Source organism: Schistosoma haematobium, chromosome 4 (assembly GCF_000699445.3).
Source record: "Schistosoma haematobium chromosome 4, whole genome shotgun sequence".
NCBI lineage: Eukaryota > Metazoa > Platyhelminthes > Trematoda > Strigeidida > Schistosomatidae > Schistosoma > Schistosoma haematobium.
The window spans coordinates 35,786,162-35,811,622 of NC_067199.1; the positions used below are offsets into that span (position 1 = coordinate 35,786,162).

The following is a 25,461-nucleotide window of genomic DNA, read 5'->3' on the forward strand; positions in this document are numbered from 1 at the left end:
ATTTTCTATTCCACGAAAACACTCCGATTATTGATATAAAAACTTAGTAAGTAGCATTCTTTTAAAAGAAACATTATTTTCCAGTCAATCAAAAATTTTAGGAACATTTGGTATGTTGTTGAATGACAAAATTAGAGCAACGTGAAGTTACCCCATGGAAATCGAGATTGAAATTTATCCAGTACGGGTCATTTGTAACTTGATAGATTATCCAGTGATAAAGACTGAAAACATTTTAAAAGAATATCGATAATATCAAATGTAGTGCCTGTGAATGCACTGAAGATAACTGTGCTTCAAAAATAAATGTTTAACAGGATGAAACAAGTTCACACAGTTATATAATATACCCTTGTGGGCCAGGGTAATTTTACATTGGTTTTCAGGAGAACCAGACATCATCCGGACTTTTATGTGACAACTCAAACGGTACAACCCCGTTTAACAGAAAAGCCAGACACCACCCAGGCTTAAATTTTATAAACCGAGCAGTACAGCTCAATCCCGCTTCACAGGAGAAGAACCAGACACTACAATCTGAATAGTAGAGCTCAATCCTGTGGCGCAACCACACAGGTATCAAGCACCCTGGTGCACCATTCATATACACATTCACATCACATGTATAGTTATTCCGATCAATGATTTTCAAAACTTAGTTTCCATCCCAACAATTCTTCAGTGGTGGTATCATCTAATATTAGTTTCAGATATATATTAGTTATTGATAAAGATTACTGTATGTTTTTTAAAATGGGCTTATGTATATACAGAAGATGCAGTGGCACACATTCTCAACCTACAGGAATGAACTGTTTTTGAATAACCACTATACATAATTTTTGCTTGTTTTAAAATCTGTTACAGAGGAATTTTCTCACTTCATATTCTTCAATTTCATCGAGAATAATTTGACATTGTGTTTTCATCGTTCCTATAGTAGATTTATCATCTTCTGTTTCTTTATGTAATTCGTCTGTTAGAATGGATATCTGTAAAATAAAACAATGTTATTTCATGATGTTGAAATTAAATCATATATTTATGGTGTATGTGTGACTGATGTCGAAAGTGAAATACCTGGTAGCAGAAGGTCAAAAAGATTGAACAAAAGAGAACAAGAACAGAGAATGAATGCCATGGAAATAAAGGAACAGTGAAGTCTGAGACGATTGATTAACATTTTGCAAATAAGGTATTTACTGTATAGTTCTCAGATTTTACTAAGATGTTCTGTAATTTTATGTTTAAGTTCATTCGATTGTTCCTATTTGTGTTCTCGTTCACTACGTGTTTAGTGAAAATACTGCATTGAGTTCTTTTGTTTTGTTTAAATGCAACTTCATTTTATTTACAAATTATTTTCGATTTAATTTATTTCATCTAACTGAAATATAGAAATTTAATTGTTCATATAAATTTCTGACAAGCGAGTTATTATTGTTTCGCCAGTTTACTAAGCTTTATGAATAAGTATCAACTTCCATTCGTTTATTGTAACTCCACCAGGAGCCCCTCTGGGACCACTGATAGTCCCAAGCTCAGATAAAAGAGGGTTCGGCATGAGGTTAGTGACCCGATCCCGTAGAAAATTAAGTCGCAAAAAAAACGTTAACCATAAAAAATAATTCAGACCATTTAAACTCTATCTTGGGAGTTGGAAGGTCTTCATTTGTTTATTGTAGATCAATAACATACTAAATACATATCTCACCTAAAATGATCTTGCAAACAACATTATAACTATGAATTCATCTTCATAGTTTCCTTGATTTCTGAATATATTCAGTACAGAGTATAAAATTCATTTGCTATATATATATATATATATATATATATATATATATATAAGGCTAAAATGAACTATTTACTCGTAAGAAAAAACATCACTCAGATTTAAATGACTTATCAGATGGGTTTTGTGGATATTATAGTAATTTCAATTATAAAGATCATGAGTCAATTGAAGCTAGACCACCATGGAAAACCTGGAAGCACTGGACCAGTGAAGTTGAACCGGGTCTGTTGTGAAATAGTAACTCACTGAAGACAATGGTGAATGTGCCGGTCAATTTTGTGGATTAGTTGAAGTTAGTCATTAACACCGTTGGACGCCGGCCGGTTAAGTGGTCTATGGGTTAAACATTTGCCCACAAGACCGAAGGTCCTGGTTTTGAATCTCGTGAGGTGGAATCGTAGATGCACACTGCTGAGGAGTTCCACAATAGGACGAAACAGCCATCCAGTGCTTCCAGGTTTTCCATGGTGGTCTAGCTTCAACTGACTCATGATCTTAATCATTTAAATGACTTATGCTGGATTCTTTTGTTTTCAAATTGATTCGTCATAAATTCCAAACTAGTTAATCATCCGACTTATCACTTTTAAACTGATCTAAGATTCATTTGATTCACTTTTGATTGTAGGAACTTCTTAGTATGTCACTTACCATCAGATTATAACACAAAATCACAATTCTCGAATAATCTGTACCTTTATAGTTTCTCATCGTTATTTTAAACGAATTAAGTTGTATTTCGTATAAACATTATAAAAATCCCCATTTAAACATTAAAATTAAAACACGAATTTCAGCGAAGGGATCTCTTTTCAACGAATTTATTATCAAGCTGTACAATCGTATATATATGAAAATTTTGTTTTTGTAAAAGTACTAATTCCGTCAGGAAATGTGAACAAAGTTAATAAAAAATTTATAATACTAGATTACGTAATACGAATAGTAATAATAGATTTGGTGAATATAATAAGACGATTAAAATGTTTTTGTTCACCTGCTCATGTGGAGCAAGGTACATTGGCCGTATCCAGCGCTCGCTTTCAACTCGGATACGGGAATATATCCCAGCTTGGTTCTATAAGGGGGAGAGGAAAGCAGTTAAGAGTTCTATACTTGAACACCTAATCGACTATAACCATTCTACAGATCCACAATCTGATTTAAAGGTTGTTTGCATGATTCGTTCAAATCTACCCAGATTTCTTCGTATCCAACTCTTAAAAATAGCTGAAGCTCTTACAATCCAGGAGCTTAAACCAGAACTATGCGTACAAAAGAAGTACGTCTTATCGTTATCGTTACCTTGGCCTTAATTATTTTGATTATCCAATTATTATTTTTATTATTATTATTATTATTATTATTATTATTATTACTGCATTCCCCCCTTTACTCATGTCTTATATTCTCATTGTTTTATTCCTAAATGCTCATCATATCACCTTATTTATTTTTTACACCTCTATGACCTTTAATTATTATAACAAAAACATTTTAAGCATTTTGATCATTTTATTATATATATAATTAACATGTGCTCACTAGTGACTAGCTTCGTGAGGGAATTCTCGGAGTTCTAGTGAGAAGTCGTGACCAGTGGAGCTAATCCGTGTCGGGTAGAGACAGGTATCTACCTCAGTACAATGGAAGGTGGTCGCGCAATTTCGTGCATTGGTTGATGTTAGACACTAACACCACTGGATGCCGGCTCAGTGGTCTAATGGTTAAGTGCTCAGGCGCGAAGCCAGTAGGTCCTGGGTTCGAATCCCGCGGGGTGCGGGGTCGTGGATGCGCACTGCTGATGAGTCCCATACTAGGACGAGACGGCCGTCCAGTGCTTCCAGGTTTCCAACGGTGGTCTAACATCAATTAATTCATGATCTCAACCAAAAACTTAACAATCTCCACAACCCCTATACTGATTATTATATTCACTAAATCTATTATTATTATTCGTATTATGTAATCTAGTATTATAATCCTTCTATTACATCATATTGGTTGTTCTTTGTTCACATTTCCTCACGTAACTAGTACTTTAACAAACTACTTTCATATATATATACGATTGTACAGCTTGATAATAAGTTCGTTGTAAAGAGATTCCTTCGTTGAACTTCGTGTTTTAATTATAAAAATCATTGTGTTTGGAGGTTGGACAGAAATTAGACTAGAACCTTTAACAAATTCCATTACTCACAGTTATTTAGAATATTACAAATATACAGTTGGTGATCAGAGTTATGGACACGTTTAAAGTCCATATGTCAATTGAGATTGATTAATTTTGATTTTGTGAAACGAAAAAAATCAATAACAGCAAAATGTAATGTCCTACAATTAAATCACTCTTGGAAGTAACATATGTTGAAGTCAAAAGTTAACTCAATTAATGTAGTACTACGCATGATCGAAAGACACCAATCTCCGACACCTCAAGGATATCAACAACGAAATCTTTAGCAAAAGCATTATTATCATTTGTTTTGGCAAACAAACAATTAATAGCACGAGTCACTTGCTATCATCATGTACGGGTATGGGTTATATATATGTATGTATATTATGAGATGAAATAAACCATTATTTATTTACAGTATTAGTGGTTTCTTGTGATTTCTGTCATGGTTATTGTGGATGAACATAAAATAGGAACTAATGAATAACACTATAGTTCAATTATTACCAATTAATATCAATATTATCAGTTGATGTCACCTAAACTTCAATTTTATAATTATTCTCTTTAATTTAATAGGTACTCAAACAATCTTTACTAACCCTTGAACAGTTTGATATTTCGTTATAATTATTTCACTATCCATAATGAATCATTTATGAAACCTTAATATAACGGAATTCTCTTAGCTTACCAGTTACTAGTAATTATATTTAATTAATTAATTTAATAGTTAAAATCACGAGTCAATTAAAGCTAGACCACCATGGAAAACCTGGAAGCACTGGATGGCTGTTTCGTCCTATTGTGGAACTCCTCAGCAGTGTGCATCTACGATTCCACCTCACGAGATTCAAAACCAGGACCTTCGGTCTTGTGGGCAAATGTTTAACCCATAGACCACTTAACCGGCCGGCGTCCAACGGTGTTAATGACTAACTTCAACTAATCCACAAAATTGACCGGCACATTCACCATTGTCTTCAGTGAGTTACTATTTCACAACAGACCCGGTTCAACTTCACTGGTCATGGCTTCTCACTAGAACTCCAGGAAATATCTCTTGAAGCCAGTCACTAGTGAGCATATGCTGATTAATATCAGAAGGGGTTTCTGTGGATATTACAGTAATTTAATAGTTGAGATCATGAGTTAATTGAAGCCAGGCCACCATGGAAAACCTGGAAGCACTATTATATTTCATGAAATTTCAGATGACCTAACATTTCATCTGTATTCAGTAAAATATCACTATGATTTGTACCTTCATATTCAGTAGGTTTTTTTCAAAACGATTAATTTAAAGTATTAATACTGCAAATCATTTGCTTCATTAGTATGACCGTTATTTTTCCACTGTGAGTACACAATAGTTATCAATGGTTTCATTTATTATTACCTTCAAGAATTGCCTTTTTTGAATGATTTCAACTAAAGTTTATTTCATTTTTGAGATTGTTCACCTAAAACTCTCTGGATAATCTAGGGCTTCTCCTTAGAAGTGTTAAAGATAAATATAAAACTCAATACAATACAATACAATTTGATCTACAATCCTTTGTACATAGTTATTACAAAAAAGAGAATTGAATGAAAGTCTAATCTTATACATATATTATCTTAAAACACAATTAATATGAATGAAGAATATTCTTTTCAATGAATTTCTCATCAGGTTCTACAATTATCTCATATCCAAATTTATAATCCATAAAATTGGCCAGATTTAAGACAGAGTACATCATTTGGAAATTGTAATAGGTGAATTGAGAATTGTTGTTTGTCATATCAAATCAGATCAAATCAAGTCGTTTATGTTGGGACTGACTAATATGCAGTGTTAAATTGAATCAGTTTATAAGTGAAATGGAATTGTGAGATAACTAATGATCAGAATAAATATGGTCAACATGGGGTGAGAGAGAGAATAATGTAATTACAAACCAGAAATTACTTATATATGTAGAATAATATGAAGTAGGTCAGATAAAGTATATAGGGGTGGATACTGAATAAATTTCTGTAAAAGGTTATCAAGTGTAATAATAATAAGATAAATTTGGGACATAAAAATGAACATTAATCAAACTATGACACCATATTGTAAAATTGATTATTAACTAGCTGGCCAGGGTAAGAGGAGCGGCTGAACATATTTCTTTTGGATGTAAAGCTCTAGCTTTTTGATCTGAATAGCAATTGCTTCGGCCGTCTGCGTATTAGTCATCCCAGCACTAATGATTTTATTTTCTTTTATGTGATAAACAACAATCCTGAATTCACCGATTACAATTTCGAATGATGTACTCCACCTTAAACCTGACCAATTTAATGGATTATTAATTTGGATATGAGATAATTGTAGAACCTGATGAGATGCCCTGGTATGGCCGAGAGTGGAGTGGGCCCGTCCTCCCTCTCGAAATGCTCTCACATGGCCACGCGTATACAGCCTCTGCCAGGGAAGTCCTACTCACTGCCTTCTCGTGGCGGGGGTGTTGTTTACGAAAATAAGAGGACGAAAAGCGAATGTCCGACGCTTTAACCGGATCCCAAACCAATGGTGCACATGGGCTCCAGTATCCTGCAGGAACAAATGGCGTATGAACCAATCGTTGGTCACCGGCTACCATGGGAATGCATCTCCTCACGATGCTCCACTGCCTTGTGGGTTAGACCTATAGGTCGAAGGCTCGGGGTGTGGTCCCCTAAGAAAACCACTTGTTTTGGTCTGGGCACCCGGGAAGTATCACAGCCCGCACATACACAAATATGGTGTGACGCATATATATTTGGTGCCCTCTTATACCAATATTTATGTGGTGAAATAATAAATATATCAGTTTAGGGGTTGTGAAGATTGTTAAGTTTTTAATTGAAATCATGAGTCAGTTGAAGCTAGACCACCACCATGGAAAACCTATAAGCACTACTTCCAGGTTTCATGATTTCAATCAAAACGAAATGACTATTCTTCGTTCATATAAATTGTGCTTCATATATATGATCTTGTAAATTAGATCGGACAGTTTCAAACAATTTGACGATATTATACAAATGATAGTCAATTAAAACACAGAATACTTGTTTTAACTTTTCTTTTAAAATTTCAGTTTGTTCTTCTTTCTCTTCAATTAGTTGATTTGCATTAGTTTTCATTTCTTCACATTTTTTTTCTAACTGAAATGTAAAACATAACACATACACACACACACATATATACACGCACGCGCGTACACATGTATGAACGCACGCAAAAAAACATTATCAATTAACGATAACTATTTATTGATGGTTAGGTAATTAATTTAAGCCTACCAAATTTTTACTCAGTAATGTGATGTAAATTGGCTAAATTTATGTTACTATGGGTCACCAGGACTGAAATTCAAAATTCATTAATATACATACACTAAAACGCTATATCATTTATGTTATTACATAAAAAAAGAACTTAAATGTCAGACAGTGTCTAACACAAACGAAAAATAATGGGTAACAAATTCAATGTGAATATGAGCATCAAGACACAGGTATGTTGAAATAGAATGAGACATTTGTTCTGTATACCATTGCTAGACATATAACAAATATCTGATAATTGATAAACAATGTAAATTTACGATTTCTGTTAGTAATTGGTAATAAAAACTAGTAACAACCAAACAGAAGTCGTGACAAGTGAAATTAAACCGTATCAGGTGTCAGATAGTTAACCAATGGAATATGATCGTACAGTGTTGTTAAACAGAAAATTTTTTATTGTAATATAATACAACATCCCCCAAATGCCCTAATACGGCCAAGAGTGTGGAAAGTCAGCTCTCCCTCTCCAAAAGCTCTCATATGGCCACGTGCATACAACCACTGCCAGGGAAGTCCTACTCAATAACTTCTTGAGGCATTACTGTTGTTTACGAAATCGATAGTACGAAAAGCGAATGTCCGGCGCTCTAACCGAGTTGATGGACACGGAGAGTCCACCTAGGGGAGTTGGAAACCCTGATTTCAAACCAACAGTGCACATGAGCCTCATAATCCTGAAGGAACCAATTGCGTATGAACCAATCATCGGTTACCGGCTACCATGGGACTGCATCTCCTGATGTTGCTCGACTGCCTTGTGGATCAGACCCTTAAATTGAAGGCCCTAGTTGTGGTCCTCTAAGAAAACCAACTGCTCCGGTTCGGGCACCCGGGCGGTATCCCAGCCCTCACACAAATCGAACGATTATGCAGCGCATATCTATTTGGTGCCTCCTTCTACCAATGTTTATGTGTTTAAATAAATAAATAAATATAATACAACAGTGATTAGTGCTTTAATAAGGTACCTCTTATCTTTATATTATTGACTGGGAGATATCCACCTCGATGTAATTCAAACACAGTTCTGTATTTTTCAGCAGAAAATTATGAACTATCATAAACTGTTATAAAAGATTTGATCAGTGCTTTTCGACTTGTATTAAAACGAAACGGTAATACGACAGTTTATCAAAAAAGGAGTATATTGTCAAGAATCGAACGCTTGACCTCTAGACCACTCGAACCGAAGTCCAGGATTCGAACCTCGCATGCGGGATCGTGGATGCACACTTCTGAGGAGTCCCATATTAGGACAAGACGACCATTCAGTGCTTCCAGGTTTTCAGTGGTGGCCTAATATTGATCGATTCATGATCTCAATTAAAACTCAGCAACCTCCTCAACTGAAATGCCAGAAATCTGTGAACAAATAAAGATTTGTATAGTGGGTTCATGAAAATTGTTGAATTTTATGGTTTACATTACTAATCGGCTTTATTCACACAACTACTATAAACCAGGAAGCACTGAATAATTGTTTCGTCTCACAATTGGAGTCCTCAACGGTGGGCGTCCACAATCCCACTACAAATAAAACCAAATACCTTCAGCCTTACAATATCTCAATGACCATTTAACATTGAACTCAATAAACTGGATACCAATCGTTATTAAATGGTTGCAGAATATCAGAGTTAAAAGTGTAAACTATTGGATACCAACCCAGATTTGATCCCTGATTAGGTCATAGATACCTAGTGCAGTGTAGTACCATACTGAGATCAAACAACTCTTCAGTACTTCCCAATTTGCTGGGGTTTTCAATGGTTGCTGTTATTAACTACAAAATTTGTATTCACTTTTAATGGTAAATAAAACTACTCGTATTATGACAATGTGTGTATCATACTGTTTTATGACACTATCTACAAAATCATTTCCTTAATTTATCAAAAGGAAACCTTAACATTATGGTAGAAGACTTACCCTTTGTCTCATTAATTCTTCTTCCTGAATAAGTTTGGAATCAGTTTCATTGTATAGATTCTCTAAAGTTTGATTGAATTTTTCTGAAGAACTTGGTTTATAAGTATGAGGATAAAATTAATAAAAAGTCGTATAACTACTTCATTTAATTCTGTGTAAATATATAATTATTATGCCTTGATGATATATCATAAAAGACCTACAAATTTTAGTAAACAGCATATAAGGTAAATTTAGACGTTTTATTATTTTCAGAAAGGGGTTTTGTGGAGATGATAGTAATTTAAAAGTTGAGTTCATGCGTCAATTAACTCTAGACAACCATGGAAAACCTAGAGGCAATGGACGATCGTTTCGTCCTAGTATGGGACTCCTCAACAGTGCTCATCCACGATCCCGCCCAATGGAATTATTCGTTTCAAAAGTTAGGTTATTTGGATGTTACTTTACAACACTCATGGAAAGTCTTCTCTCATTTAAAAGTGATGAAGATAAGCGAAACTTTGTAACAAAGCTGAAGACATCATAAATGGTGCTCTTGAGTTCATCTAAAGTTTCAGTTAAAACACTATTTTAAATCTCGTATATGTGTGTGAGAATTTACCGCAAAATATCCCATTTACACATTTTTAGATAATTAACGATAACCATTATCATTTTATTTATGTAAAATAAATAATTCCTGATCTATAAGCAAAGATGGATAGTGGCTAGCAATAGAATCCAGGACTGCTAGCCACTATCCATCTTTGCTTATAATGCTCGTGAATTAAGGCAATACTCACAGTATGCACATATGCCAATAAGATACTGATCAATTGCAGTCCTGAACACTAATGGGAAGATTCAAGTAAACAATACAAAGGGAATTCCTGATGTACTTGTCACTTCGGAAAAAATTTGGGAGTAATACTATATTCAATCAAATTTAAATATGACATTGAATAAAAAGCCTTTGAAAATTTCCAGTTATTAAGTAGTATCTTTAGGTGTAATAGTAAAGAGGTGTATAACAGAAATTTAAAGTGTGATTTTTACGCTATTCGGCCACCGCATAGTAATCAATCTCACGTCTGTACTGTATAATACTAACTTGGTTTATCTTGAATAAATTAATGATGTCATTAACCATATAGAATCACTTCTGTTAAGTTCCACTCATGACAAGAATGAAACAGCCAACATGTGTCTAAAGAATAATTATTTAATCACCTAAAGAAAATTACGTAATGAACATAGTTCTTGGGATGACAATAAGCTGAAGAAAACATTCCTGTCAATTAGATTTATTTGGAATCTTGTTTATGCTGAGATCAATTTTTGTTTAACGTAATCGATAAGAGTGATTGACATGTGTACAGATCACTTTGACGATAAGATTTTTGAGCACAGCTATTAAATCTTATCTTTTAAAAGAGAATCTCCATCTTCTGGCTGTTATTATGCCTGATTATCGAAATCTATTTCATTTATCAAGATGAATTCAGAATTATATAGGACATAGTAGTTCCATGAACAAATAAAGCATATTTGAATAAATTTATCAATAGGTTGATAATTTTATACATGACCTCTACTGTCTTGATTTGCAAAACTTTGCTCAGATTCTTCAAAATAAAGGAGGTTAATTTAAAAGTACATTTGAGTTTACATCGACTAGTATCGATTTTACTTTCATGCACTAAAACTTGGATACATCTCGTTCCATTTGATAATAAACACCTTTTAACTAGTTATAATTTAGAAATGTTACCAGATAACTTTGCTGATGTAATGTGTTTTTATGATGAAGATCTTATCTTGTATCTTCACTATGAGCTCTGTACAGTTCAAATTAGTAGTTATACTTTTAAGTACGAAACCAAAGGTCCTAGGTTCAAATCTCGCGAGCGGAATCGTGGATGCGCACTTCTGATGAGTCTCACACTAGGACGAAACGGCTGTCCAGGTTTTCCAAGTTTTCAATGGTGGTCTAACATTAATCGATTCATGATCTCAACCAAAAAGTTCTACTTTTACTGATCATGTAAATAAGTAATCAGTAATTTATGAAAAAAAATAAAAGTTTTCCAAAAGTGTTTAAATTACATCAAAATTCAAAGTTTACACTTTAATTTTCAATAAACAAATACTAATTACATGAGCAAAACTATATACGAACAAGCTATACTTTCGATATGACAAATAAAGGGAGTAAAGAAATAAATCTACTTTGAAGTAGATAATTGACCAACATTCAACTTGATTATCAGATGTAATTAGCGCGTGTAAACACATGATGCTCGAACGATTCATATAAAGTGGTATATATCAATTATTATCTTTTAAGTAGTAGAATATATAAAGGTATTGAACTGGCTAATATCTCAGGAAGTGAAACTAATGACTTATTATTAGAAAAATTCACTAATTTTGGTTGAAGTTAGCCATTAACACCATTGGATGCCGGCCCAGTGGTCTAGTTGGTTAGGCGCCTGGCGCGAGACTGACAGGTCCTGGGTTCGGATCTCGCGGGGTGCGGGATCGTGGATGCGCACTTCTGAGGAGTCCCATGCTAGGACGAAACGGACGTCCAGTGCTCCCAAGTTTTCCGTGGTGGTCTAGCTTCAATTGACTCATAATTTCAATCTGTGGAATTTCTAAAATCTCCACAAACCCCTTCTGATAATTTTGTTTTTATTTTATATTACAATTTAATTCATATCACATTTCCAACATCTTACCACATTATAATGAACTAAGAGTGTTAGGAAACTTTTACTGTCTTCAAATCAGTGAATAATACTTCAGTCAGATATCATGTATATCCTTAACGTAACAATATGATATGATGTTCTTGCTACTTCTATAAACTAATAAAAAACTGGTAGCTATTTGGACTCAGTGGTTCACTAGATAACATGTTGTATGTAACAGAAGAAAAGTATTGAGTTCGAATCTCATTATGAAAATCAACTTAAATCCAGGTGACAAGTTTCAAATAGAACAAGACAAATGTCTTGAACTCTATTGTTATTCAATATCCCATTTCAATAAAAACTTGTAACTATATAACAATATCAAATCAATCTGTACAAGAAACAAATTAGTTTGATCCCCCAATATTTGCCAACAACGAAAACACTCTTATAGAGAAGATTAATGATAATCCATTGTGTGAGTAGATTTCACACAAGAATTATTCTGGTATTCAAATGATATCAACATTAAGAACTTAGAAAAAAAATCATATATGTGTATAGAAGTTATTTTATGAGTGATTATAATATTCCACAATAACCTCATGAATGATTTTTCCATACTATCCATTGTTTCTTGTTTTCCTTGAATGTCACTGACTGCCATTTCTATAATTTGATTTAAATCAGGATAGATGGATACATGATGTGCACGAAATGCTTGAAGAAAAGAACTGAAACAACAACAAAAAAGAACATTAAAATACAGATATTTGTGAAGCAAGAGAAACAAAAAGGTTGAACCTCTAAAGAATATGCTGGAAATAACATCACATTGAGTTTGAGGTATCGTCAGTAGATACTAGGACTGAAAATGATCAGTCTCTGGCTACTATACCAAAGTTATAACTCTACAGTATCTGTGATGTTTTGTTATACATTTACTACGGATTTTGATTATATAACATTTTGTATTGTCATATCTAAAAATTATGATCCAGCTCTTTGATAAATGAATAAACAAAGCTTTGAAAAAAAAGTAACTAAATAGATTGGTTGCACAGCCTATATTGGAGTTTGTCAGGCTTTAGTCACTCGTCGGTGACGTCAATCTGCTTTCTTATTAAAAGTCATTTGATGATGAATAGATTAACATCATTGAAGACATTCTATACTAACAAATTATGCTAGGGTTGTTTATAATTGAGCTACTGAGTATGAAGGTGAACATTTATAAGTAATGAAATAATGTACGTTTGATCAGCCACTGTGAAAAACTGCACAAAATGTTCCATACAAAGCAATAAACTTGACTAATCACTGGATGTCCCACAATATAAAAATGTTGTAATTCAAGAGCAGTGATATAAATGGTAAATCGTTTACCAAAAATGGTTAGAATGATGTATGAAACTAAAAATATCTCTAAATGGAATAAGGTTTAATGTTCGTTGATATGACCTCTCAGCTAAGTGGATAACGAGATGGCGTTTGAAACGAACGGTACTGGGTTCGAATCCCAGAGTGAACATCAACTATGAGATGCAGGTACATCCAGCTGATGAGTCCCGAATGGGACGGAACGCGCGTCCTGGATCCCACTGTTAGCTACTAGCCATCTTTGGTCAGTGGTCTAGAGGTTAAGCGTTCGCGCGCGGGACCGGTAGGTCCTGGGTTGTGATCCCGCGTAAGGGATTGTGGAAGCTCCCATATTAGGACGAAACAGCCGTCCAACCTCTAAATTACTTTCGATTTTACTGAAACAAGTAGGTGAACCATAAATTTATGAATTAGCATACTTGAATAGCTAAGAATTGTATTCAAACAATAATTTAAGTTAACAGGACTTATCTGTGGAATCAATTTTAGCGACATTACATGCAGTTAGAAGTGTATATATTTCACCTTCGTAGTTGTCGAACACATAGGTGAAGCTGTGAGGATGACAACTGATTCATCTGTCAAATTAATTACCTGATAATAATCGAATTATGGCATCAACTTGAAACTCCTCGCCTCAGTGTTTCACTGACTCAGTTTGACATTAGTTTAATTCATAATAATAATGAATCACTCATTTTAATAATTTTCCATTCTTCAACTTATAAGAGCTACATGCTATCCATGACTGACATACTGAAAATATTCTACAACCATTTTTCAATGAACTAATGAACTCTTCAAGCCTTGATCATATCTTGTATGAATATTGTAGTGTCGATTGTTATGTGAAGCCCATATAGCTTATTCTGGCTTCCGGACAAGCCAATTTATTCATTCTTCTTGAGTCACATTTTGACCTTGTCCATTATTCGCTTGTCAATCTTGAATGTTTTTATATGAGCGCATATGTTTGCACTTTATATCTCATTGATCACATGTCTATAACTTATTTTTGTCCGCCCATAAATATCGATTAATGGTTGGTTAAACGGGGTTGTATCACACGCCTTCTCCACTGAGTGTTATTTCGCTTCACTCTCTTCTCTCCTCTTCGTTTACTTCGTCCCTCCGATTGCTTGTCCAGATCAATGATTGTAAAAAATATACGTATTCAAAAATCTATTCTTGTATTTGACCTAATCTAATTCCGTTATTCACTAATTCGAGTTAAGTCGATAATTATATACGAGGGTAGCAAAGAACAGCAATAATCATGCGATCTAAATGGAGTTAGATATAAGGATATCAAAATATCCTTTTGAGATCAATACTACATATAAGAAAAAAGACTATTTCACTGTAACTTATAATTTCAAAGCATTAATAAATTAAAGCATAATTGGTCTAGTATAAACATTTCAAGATGATTTTATTTTATGATCATTTTCTTCAGAATTATTGTAAAGAAAGAAAATCTTTGATTAAAACTTGTATGAAAAATATTAATGATCAGTTTAGTGTTATGGAGATTACTAAGTTATTGATTGAGATCTTAAACCGATTGATGTTAGACCACCATTGAAAACCTGGAAGTACTGGACGGTCAATTCGTCCTATTGTGGGACTCCTCAACAGTAATGCACATCCACAATCCCTCTCGATGGATTCGAACCCAGGGCTCTCAGTCACCCGCACGAGTACTTAACCTACTAGACCACTGAGCGAGCGGAATCGTGGATGCACACTGCTGAGGAGTCCTACACTAGGATGAAACAGCCGTCCAGTACTTCCAGGTTTTTAATGATGGTCTAACATTAATCGGTTCAAGATCTCAATCAAAAATATTTATGAATCGTTTAATGATCAGTATGTATTTGCATGTACATTCATATAAAAAAATAGATTGAAGTCATCATAATCTTGTTTTTCATTTGTAGAACTGATCATCTTTATTTTATTATAATATTCTAAGGGTGTAATTTCATTTACCTTAATTAGTCAATTTATCATTATTCTCATTATCAGGTTACAATATAAAATAACTCTCTTTGAATTTATAATGTTTCCTACCAAAATTTGTCATCCATTTACTATTATTATTATTACTGAACACCGAATAAAATGCTTTCAATTAGATTTTTAAATGTTTAAAAAATATTTAACGTTAGAAAATGAGGAGTGGGGGAGGGAGGAGAGGGGAAACAAAGAGAAACAATACCACCACCACCACTGCCAACAACAACAAAACAATTAATTTTAGCGTTTACTGACATAGTTTCGTTTTATTTTTTCTCTAATGATATTAATAAACACTGTAATATTAATGACAGAATTGGCAGTTTTGCTTTTTTTTAAAATTAGATACATAGATATATGTATACACATATTTGTATTTGTCAATGAAGTCTCTATATTATTTAAGTAAATCTATGATTGTTGTAGAATAAAATTTTGAGTACATTTTTGTCTCTGTTTTTTTTTTCTTCATTTTTAATGTTTATTACATAGATACACACATACATACAAACACACATACTGACTTATTTTGTCATTGTATTCAAAGTTAAATTTTATTTTGCTTTTGTTTTGTTTTTTTTGTATTTTTCCCTAAATCGGTGAAAGAGACTAATCTTTTTTTTATTATTATTAGTGAAGTATGAGAATTGGAATGTCCATAAATTAGACTAATGAAATTGATATTCATTGAAATGATTATAGTTTATTACTTACTACTACTAAGGTAATTCATAGTAAGGAGAAAGTTACTGTATATTTAATCGATAAACTATTACAATGAGACTATAATTGATAGACGATCTATTAAGCGATGTTAGAGTGTTCACTTTGAGAGTATCTATCTAATAACTAAGATTAAATGAGGATTATAAACTAATGTGAAGAATTAGAATTATAAAAAGAGAATTCAGCGAAGAAATTTTTCTTTTTGACGAAATCATTTACTTAAGCTGTACATTCATATATATAGTTATATGGGAAATGTATGTCTATAGAAGGATAGAAAGGATTGTATCACAAAAATATGGATTCGACAATAAATATCAAATAAGGTTAACGTACTAATCAAGGGGAACGAAAAACAATCACTAGCACGATACAGGATCACTTAATCAACTGTGGACATATCGCTCCAAAAGACTCTTCGTTTAAGATAGTTTACAGAGTCAAAGGAACTGGATCGAAGGGGATTCGAATCAATATTTTATGCACCGCAGAGGCATTGGCAATCCACAAACTAAAGCCTGAACTTTGCATGCAGAAACGATTTCTCCAACCTCTCATCCTTCCCTGGCCCTCATTCCCTTAACGGGTATGTTTCTAGGTGTGTTTTGTTTTTTTCTGCACTTTTATTATTATCGATATTTTTAAAATTACTATTTTGCAATTTAAATTCTAATCATTTATTATTAATACCTTTTACAAGTTTTCTTGATTATCATTCAGTTTATTGTTATGACCTTTGTTGTTTTGTCGTTTTTCTTCAAATCTGTCAATTGGACTATTATCTGACCCATAAATTTTGTTCCTCCTTACCCCTTGATTAGTACGTGGCCTCATTTGTTATTTATCCTCGAATCCATTTGGGTGATGCAATTTTTTCTATCCTCCTTTAGACATACATTTTCCATATAACTATATATACGAATGTACAGCTTAATTAAATGATTTCGTCGAAAAGAAAATTTTCTTCGCTGAATTCTCTTTTTCTTATTCAATGACACTATGGGTTATTATAATTATCTAATTAGAATTATGATTTACGTTTAATGGTTAAAGTTAGGATTTAGATTAAGGATTTTCATTGCGAACTCATATCATGAAAATTCCCATTTCGCCATTTGGTAGACAGAGAAGGAACGAATTGAACGAAGAAATTTCTTTTCATTTAGTTTTTCATCATGGCTCTACACTAATATCTAAATGATTTACAATAATAATATAATACTCATTGAGTGGATACGTTACGTAATAATTACATAATGACATTTAAATTAACATTGTGTAATTTGAAGAAAGAGGATTATTAATATTAAAAGTAATTGTTAAATCAAGAAGTTGCTACGTTGCGTATTATATGAAAAAGAGAGAAGGAATAGAATTTTATAATGGATGGTCAATAGAATAGTAGTTACGTAAGAATCAAGAGATGAATGTTGAGGAGTTATAAAGTTCAAAAATAACAAAAGTAAAATTACAAAAAATTTTAGAGAAAAAAAAATCAAGTGGATGAAGTATGAAAAATACTTCTGTTGAAGGAAATCTTATACCGATGGCCAAGGCAGCGAAAGTGGTTCGTTCGTGACTTATGAGAAAAGAATATTCTAGGGTTTTATTTCTTCTTTCTAACATCCCTTTTAAATAAAGATAGTAACATGGAGTTACATTGGAGTTACTTGAAATTGAGTAAATTACATTGACAATGAATTGTAGAATGTATTTAGCAATAAGTGAAATTCGAGAATGATATTGAAATCAAATATGAAGTGGAAATTTTATAATCATTAATGAATAGTATGTTAAATTGTTAAAATCGATCAATCGAAAACCTTGTTAGGTAAGTTCACTTGGTATTGTTTGGCTTGTATCTTCCCATTGAGGTTTAAGACTGCAATTGATCAGTCTCTTATTGACATATGTGCATCCTGTGGGTATTGCCTGGATATTGCCTTAATTCACAAGCTTTATAAGCAAAGATGGATAGTGGCTAGCATCGGAATCCAGGACGCGCGTTTCGCCCTGTTGGGACTCGTCAGATGGATGTACCTGCATTTGAGGTGATGTACACTCCGGGACTCGAACCCAGTGCCGTTCGCTTCAAACGTCATCGCTTTGTCCACTTAGCTACTGAGTCCACCGCTGGGCACTATCGATCTTTGCTTATCATAACATTGATTAATAAAGATCATCTTGTCATAAAATACTCCTATTAAATAATTACTGAGAAAATCATTCAACTTTATCAGGAAATTTCCTGACCTTGTATGACCTTTAGTACAAATAATAGTGGGTTTGAAGATATAGATGAAGTGATTTACATAATTGCCTACCGTCACCTCATTGTATGATGAACTGGTATCTTGAATTTCTGATAGTCATTCACAGTGTTTAATAGATATCTGTGATTGTGTATAATGTAATTAAAAAGTGGCTTAATCTAGGTTGATTTAACTTAGGTTATGCAATTCAGAGGCTACATGAACATTGGTTCACATAAAATTTGTTATATCCCGATGTGAATAATGAATGGTAATTATTGGAATCTATTTCTGGTCTAATACTATACGTATATTTTTATTGTATAGTTGTTAAATGACTAAACTATACATATTTGTGTTTCTCTCATTATGAGCTTTATTTTGATCTATGAACTATTATTATACGATTTACCATTCTTGAATTATACCCTGTCTGTTGATTACTACCTCCCACATTCACAGCCACTTTTGGCTAAATCTTGTGCAAATGTTGTTTTACTATTTTATGGCACGATGTGGTCTGTCTGGTTGGTATATAAACCCAATATGTTTGAAATAAATGATTCATATCGCAGAGGCTGAGATTTGTGTTCTGGATTTAACAGGCTGGGCTAAGCGGGAAGCAGGACCGATAAAGACTCTAGACTGCTCGTACAGATTTTATGTGTCATTGGACTGGTTGATAAATCACTGTTTTCTAGTTGGCGGTATCATCACGTTATACATTAACAGGGCACACAGGACACAAGTTATAACAAAATTTATTCTAGCAGTATACTAAATTTAATGACTTAAGCTATTCGTGTATTGTTTTGAATACTTCAAATAAATAACGATTAATTTATCTGTTGTGACAATTTTGTTCGCTGACGAGCTCAATTCAAAAGTTACATTTGTTGTAAAAGTAACAATAGTGTATGTTGAATTTTGAGCGAGACCACAATTTATGAACGAACCAATCAGATTTAGGATAACAGGTCTTGCATTTTGACTCAAAATTCATTTACCCATTTGTCTAAATAGCATTCAAGCAGTTCATGATGAAAACTCTAAATGTAATTTCTAACTTTAACCATCAACTGTAAGTCATAATCCTTATTCTTCAAACTGCTTTATAACCCTCATTTAGCCTTAATATGTAGGTGAACATTCTCAAGTTCTCTTTAGCATCGCTCAAAGGTTGTCCATAAATTATAGTCTCACCATCATTCAGAATTTCATGTTATAAGTTATATTTATCATTTTTAAGGATTTGTATTTCTCAACTGAAAATATTCTAAATTGAATCGAATTAGTGACTGTAAGCATGGTGACTATCATGACTTAGTAGCCTAATCGATAACTTACTGATATTTGGAATAATAGCTACTAGGTTTGAATCTTTGTGTAAACATTAATACCTTAGGAAACAGGTATTTATGGTTTAGTTCTATTTAACAGGATGAATTTCACTGTAAAACATTATCTATAAAGACTTAATTTATAGTAAAATATTTAGATAATTTACATTTAATCATCCACTGGTTGAATTGATTTATGAATATCTGAAAGAACTAGATTTAATACGTTCAAACTATGTATATCCTTAAAGTATTTAATTCAATCCAAATTACACAACTGGCTCTACAAATTCCTACTACTGCTCAGTCAGTATATGAAAGGAAATTCTTAACTTTGCTTATTTACAGCATGTTTCTCTTAACAGACATAGTTAAAGTTAAAACGAAAACGTAGAAACAGATTATTCACTGTTGGGGTGATCCAGAAAATTGCTTGCAAAAGACAAGCAAGCATCAGGAAACACTGAGAAGCGTTCCATCCAATCAGCGTTCACTTGAAGTCATGGCCAAAAATATCAAGGAAACGAACCGTCACATGCAGAGGCTCTGATTAGCTGGCTGCTACACTGCTACTATGTTTAGTAGCACTCCAGAATCTTCTACCAACCCAAGGACATTTAAAATATAAAAACCCTATGTTTTCTTTATTAAAATGAACCTTGGAGTAAACTACTCCTCGCATACTTTGAGTCTTCTTTCTCGTGTTCAGGTCGCTGTATAGTTCTAGCTTGGGGGTTACAAAATAGCCTAGGAGACGAATATAGCGTTCAATCCGCAAGACTTATCATTCACCTAAATAGGATAATCATTCAAAACTAAACTTCCTACTCTTACTATCAACATACACACTGGTTGGTTGAATATTATAGTATGTACTGATACAATATGTATTAACTCTTGTCTATTGTAGTACCCTTGTAAAATAATATACTACTTTGCTTTAATTAAATTGATTTTCATAAACTTAAATAGAATTAAGTTATTTATTCTATCAATTTTGAACATCATCAAAAGTTTCAATAATATGATACCTGGTAAGAAGATTATTCAATGGTAATGATGTAGTTCGAGGCTTATTTTTGTACAATGTAGTCGAGTCACTTATCTCGGAAGCTTTTCTTACTCGACTTATTCTTCTGGGTGTTTCAGTGATGCAATCCCCTTTATTTGAATGATCCATTTGACTAAATTTTTCATTGATCAAACTCTCACCTTGTTCAAAATTGATGTAAAAAAGGAAGAAACAAAAGAATGATTTAACAAAAACATAATTAGTAATGAATAATTTCAATGTGTAACAATGACATAATCTTAGTAGTAGCAGCAAGACTTTTTTCAATGAAAAATACACGGAGAACGATTAGTTAAGTCAATTAGTACAAACTCTGAAAAATAAGAAACCCTAAATGAACTATTGCTTTTAGTAGTTGAGATCATGAGTTCATTGAAACTAGACTAACATGGAAGCACTGGACGGCCGTCTCGTCCCACTGTGGGACTCCTCAGCAGTGTGCACTCACGATCCCGCCTTACGAGATTTGAACCCAGGATCTATTGGTCTCGCGCGCGAACACTTAAACTCCAGACCACTAAGCCGGCATCCACCGGTGTTAATGTCCAACTTCAACTAATCCACGAAATTGAGCAATACATTCACCATTATCTTCAGTGAGTGACTGATAGGTCTTGGGTTCGAATCTCGCAAGGCGAGATCGTAGGTGCGCACCGCTGAGGAGTCTCACAGTAGGGCGAGACGTCTGTACAGTGCTTCCAGGTTTTCCATGGTAGTCTAGCTTCAATTGCCTCATGATCTCAACTATTAAAATTACTATAATATCCACAAAACCCCTTCTGAATTATTGCCTATTGAATAATGTCATCTCTTGCTGGAATAAAAGTAGACTGATTTACTTATGAAAAAGATTACCACATATAATTATTAAAGAACATTTATTTTGTCATTATAAAATAAACGAATTCAGTATATTAGCTTTATAATCATATCATTAAGTGAAAATATGTAGTTATATGATGACTATCTGTTGTATATTAAGCTTCTTAATTTATTTGATGAATGTACGGGAAAGATACTAAGTATCAGAAAGTGGATAAGATTATATACAAACCATGAAATATTAGTTTTGAACTAATCTAGTATCTAGACTATAATCAAAATTTAATCTCACAGATTGAAATCATGAGTCAGTTGAAGCTAGATCACCATGGGAAACCTGGAAGCACTGGACGGCCGTTTCGTCCTATTGTGAGACTCCTCAGCAGTGCGCATCCACGATCCCGCACCCCGCGGGACTCGAACCGAGGACCTATGACTCATGATTTCAATCTGTGAAATTTCTAAAATCCCCACAAACCGCTTCTGACAAAATTTAATCTTTTAACCCTAATAAAAGTGGGGATAGTAGCTAAAAAAGATACAAATTAGTAAGTTAAGTAGCAATAATAATGTTGTCATAGTAAAACAACTATTGAAAACCAAGATGCACTGGATAGCTGTTTCATTCTATTATAGAATTGTTTGATCCTAAAAGGAATTGGGCTCAGAAACTTTAGGTCATGCGGTGAGCGCTTAACCTTCAGACTGATGAACCAACATCCATTAGTTTACACATATAACTTCTATCGCTTTGCAATACTGTTCAACCATATCCAAATTTCGTTGGTAAATAAGTGTCCCGCATTCGACATACTTGAACTCCACTGGTCACAGCTTCCTATTTTTCAATGGCTAGCTGAGGTCAGTCAAAACCCTCTTTACTATGAATTATCATATACTCACTAGTAACTAACTTGAATGGTCAATTTCCAGAGTTTTAACGAGTAGCCTTAAATATTGAAGTTCTAACATATTGAATGTGAGGCAGTTACCCACATATTGGAATTTTAAGATAATCGAGAAGTACTGCGAATCGATAGAATTTATTTATATTGAACCATTGTGTTTTGGTTCGGTGACCCCAAGTTAAACGGTCGTCGCTGGATCTGAAGGTATTGGGTCTAATTACTGGTGGGTTTTCAAATGTATTCGATAAAGAGTTCTATTCTAGAACAAAACACCTATCCGATGCCTCGCAATATTCAATATTTATCAAATTAAATTCAGTCCATAAAGATAACTGTCGAAATCAAAAATCTCTATGAAACCCTTCATATTGATAACAATTTTACATTTGCTGATGACTCGTCTTTGCTATCTGGACTGATGGAGCATTAAACTAAAAATAATTTACCGAGAAAATAAAGCCTCTTATAATGATCGTTTAACTATGTGCATACTAAAAATATAAACCTATATATTCTCAGAACACCGGGTAGATCCATTTATTACAACATATCAATTCATTATGTAAATATCAACTAAATTTACCTCTAAGTGCTCAGTTAATCTATGTTGCTTCGATTAATCTTAATCTAAATAAATTAAAACACAACATATATTTACTTGGTGTTGTTTACTTATATCTTCTGATTGTTATTCATGACTGCAACTGATCAGTCTCATGTTGGCATATGTGCATCCTCTGGGTATTGCCTCGATATTGCCTTAATTCACAAGCTTTATAAACAAAGATGGATAGTGGCTAGCAGTGAAATTCAGGAAGCGCATTTCGTCCTATTTGGGACTCGTCAGATGGATGTACCTGCATCCCGAAGTTGATATTCACTCTGGAACTCGAAGCTTGTGACTTCAGGCAATATTGAGGCAGTCCTCACAGGATGCACATATGTTAACAAGAGACTGATCAATTACAGTCCTAAAGAACAGTGGGAAGATACAAGTAAACAACACCAAGTGAATATAACTTCACCCCATTGTACAAGCAATTGACTATCATGACTCTGTAGTAAAGTAGATAACGCGATGTCGTTTGGGACGAACAGGACTGGGTTTAAGTCCCAGATTGAACATCAACTTGGGTGTATATATATACATAGTTTCTATCACCAACTTATATTAACTAATAAACGGTTTGAAAATTTAAAGGAGTAGTGAGGTAAGTGTTTCCGAGTAATACACTCAAATCGAATGAAGCATCTACTTACTACCCTGTATTTTCCAAAGTTGTTTCATTACAAAAACTGATTCTAAACTAAACAATCCATTGAAATTCTTTTTATTTTTGTATAAGTTTGTTTTAAATAAATAAACTAATAACGATTCTGTAAGATACAGTAATCTGATACTGTTCTTTTCAACATTTTCATAAGAAATCTAGGATAATACTCTTATCTAAAACGTATATATATATATATATACTACTCATAAGTAATATAGAATTGTGGAATAATAAGTATACTATCTATTTCCATTTTATTCAGTTAGATGCAATTTCAAGTAACTTGAAATAGTCAGCGCTTAAGTATAACAGACTATACAATGGTGTCTAGCTTCTAACATCTTAAAGATTTGGATGTAAATCACACATCCAAGAAACCCAAGTTAAAAAGTGTGGGGGAGAACTATTCGTATGTTTCTACTATCATATTGTACATTAAAAGTTAAGTCATTTATTCATATACAATAATGGATTTGATAAACACGCAGATTCCATAAAGAACTGAAATGTTCTCGAACTTGAGATATAATTACAAATAAACTAATCAATGAATTAATTTTATAAATAGTCAGTTTTAATGATGGGGATGTTTTTGTGAAGAGTAATTAGGGTAGTTAGATAAATCACTCAGTCAGCACAACTTAGGACCAGGCACATATATGCATCGATCCAAGTTGCCACACTTCATTAGCACAACAATATGAACACCAAATTCATAGAAGTAGTTACTCCAATGTATAAAAGAAAGATTGTGCATAAGGATATAATACAGGAAGAAAGAATTAGTTGGTAGAAAGAAAGATATAAAGTAATTTTAATCTCATTGATTAAGGAAAAACAAAGAGTGTATACACCTACGCCACTGTGATCGATTTTGAGCTATGTCACCCAGAGTACCCAACCATTGGTTACGATAGTCACTAGGACCCCCAACCAAATAGTCTATATCTACCAACATGGCTCAAATTAGAAGTTAGTGACTTCAAGCACTGATGCCACGTTTTGGTTTAGCCGTCCATAACTTTCTTCCATCCGTCTCTAACACTAGTCAGAAATTGAGAATATTTAAACAACTTTCAAATGAATGGAGTTAATCGATATCAAGATCAAGGCTTTCCTTTGAATAGATTTTCAGTTATTCGTGTTTGTATTTATTGAGAGATGATAATTTTATGCAGATTTATTAGTTTAGTAAGTTTTTAATCTAATATTCTGTGTACATTGTAACAGCTTTATACTGATAACTATATCTTTAGGATACCTGAATACGTGTACACATTAACCCCTGGTTTTTAACTCTGAGCTCTGATTGATTTTTATCAGTACAGAAGCCACCCGTTCCAAGTATTAATTTATTCAACCTCAATAAGATATTGTAAATTTTAGCGATAGAACTCGATCAGCAATCAAGACTATAAAACGAAACGTTGATTGCTTTTTAGTAGTTGATAATCAGGTTTAACCCAGCTCAACAGAATATATTACCCTGAATAAATAAATAAAAGGCTCTCGACTGTAGTGATGATTAATATGGTTCCATAAACTCGGGAGATTCATGAAAACTAAATACTTGGATCATTATATGTGAAAATTATATTTGAAATATTCTCAGCGATTGAAATTTAACTAATTCCAACGTTTCGTCCAGCTAACTTGTCTGGACTTCTTCAGGGTAATAATCAAAATCAAAATTATCAAAGAAATATATAGCTATA

The 25,461-nt window shown here is 33.3% G+C and overlaps 1 protein-coding gene across 1 annotated transcript in view; it reads right to left on the minus strand.

Moving 5' to 3' along the window:
- The window catches only part of EFCAB4B_3 (EF-hand calcium-binding domain-containing protein 4B), a gene marked incomplete at its 5' end in the record, with an annotated part of 46,489 nt that extends 22,729 nt beyond the window's left edge, over nucleotides 1–23,760 (minus strand). The window contains 6 exons of the mRNA XM_051219372.1: nucleotides 882–992; nucleotides 7,065–7,160; nucleotides 9,276–9,366; nucleotides 12,556–12,687; nucleotides 20,702–20,882; nucleotides 23,733–23,760. Of these exons, the coding sequence (XP_051066873.1) occupies nucleotides 882–992; nucleotides 7,065–7,160; nucleotides 9,276–9,366; nucleotides 12,556–12,687; nucleotides 20,702–20,882; nucleotides 23,733–23,760 (639 nt within the window). The remainder of the gene's footprint in view (nucleotides 1–881; nucleotides 993–7,064; nucleotides 7,161–9,275; nucleotides 9,367–12,555; nucleotides 12,688–20,701; nucleotides 20,883–23,732) is intronic.
- Between the last annotated feature and the right edge of the window lie 1,701 nt (nucleotides 23,761–25,461).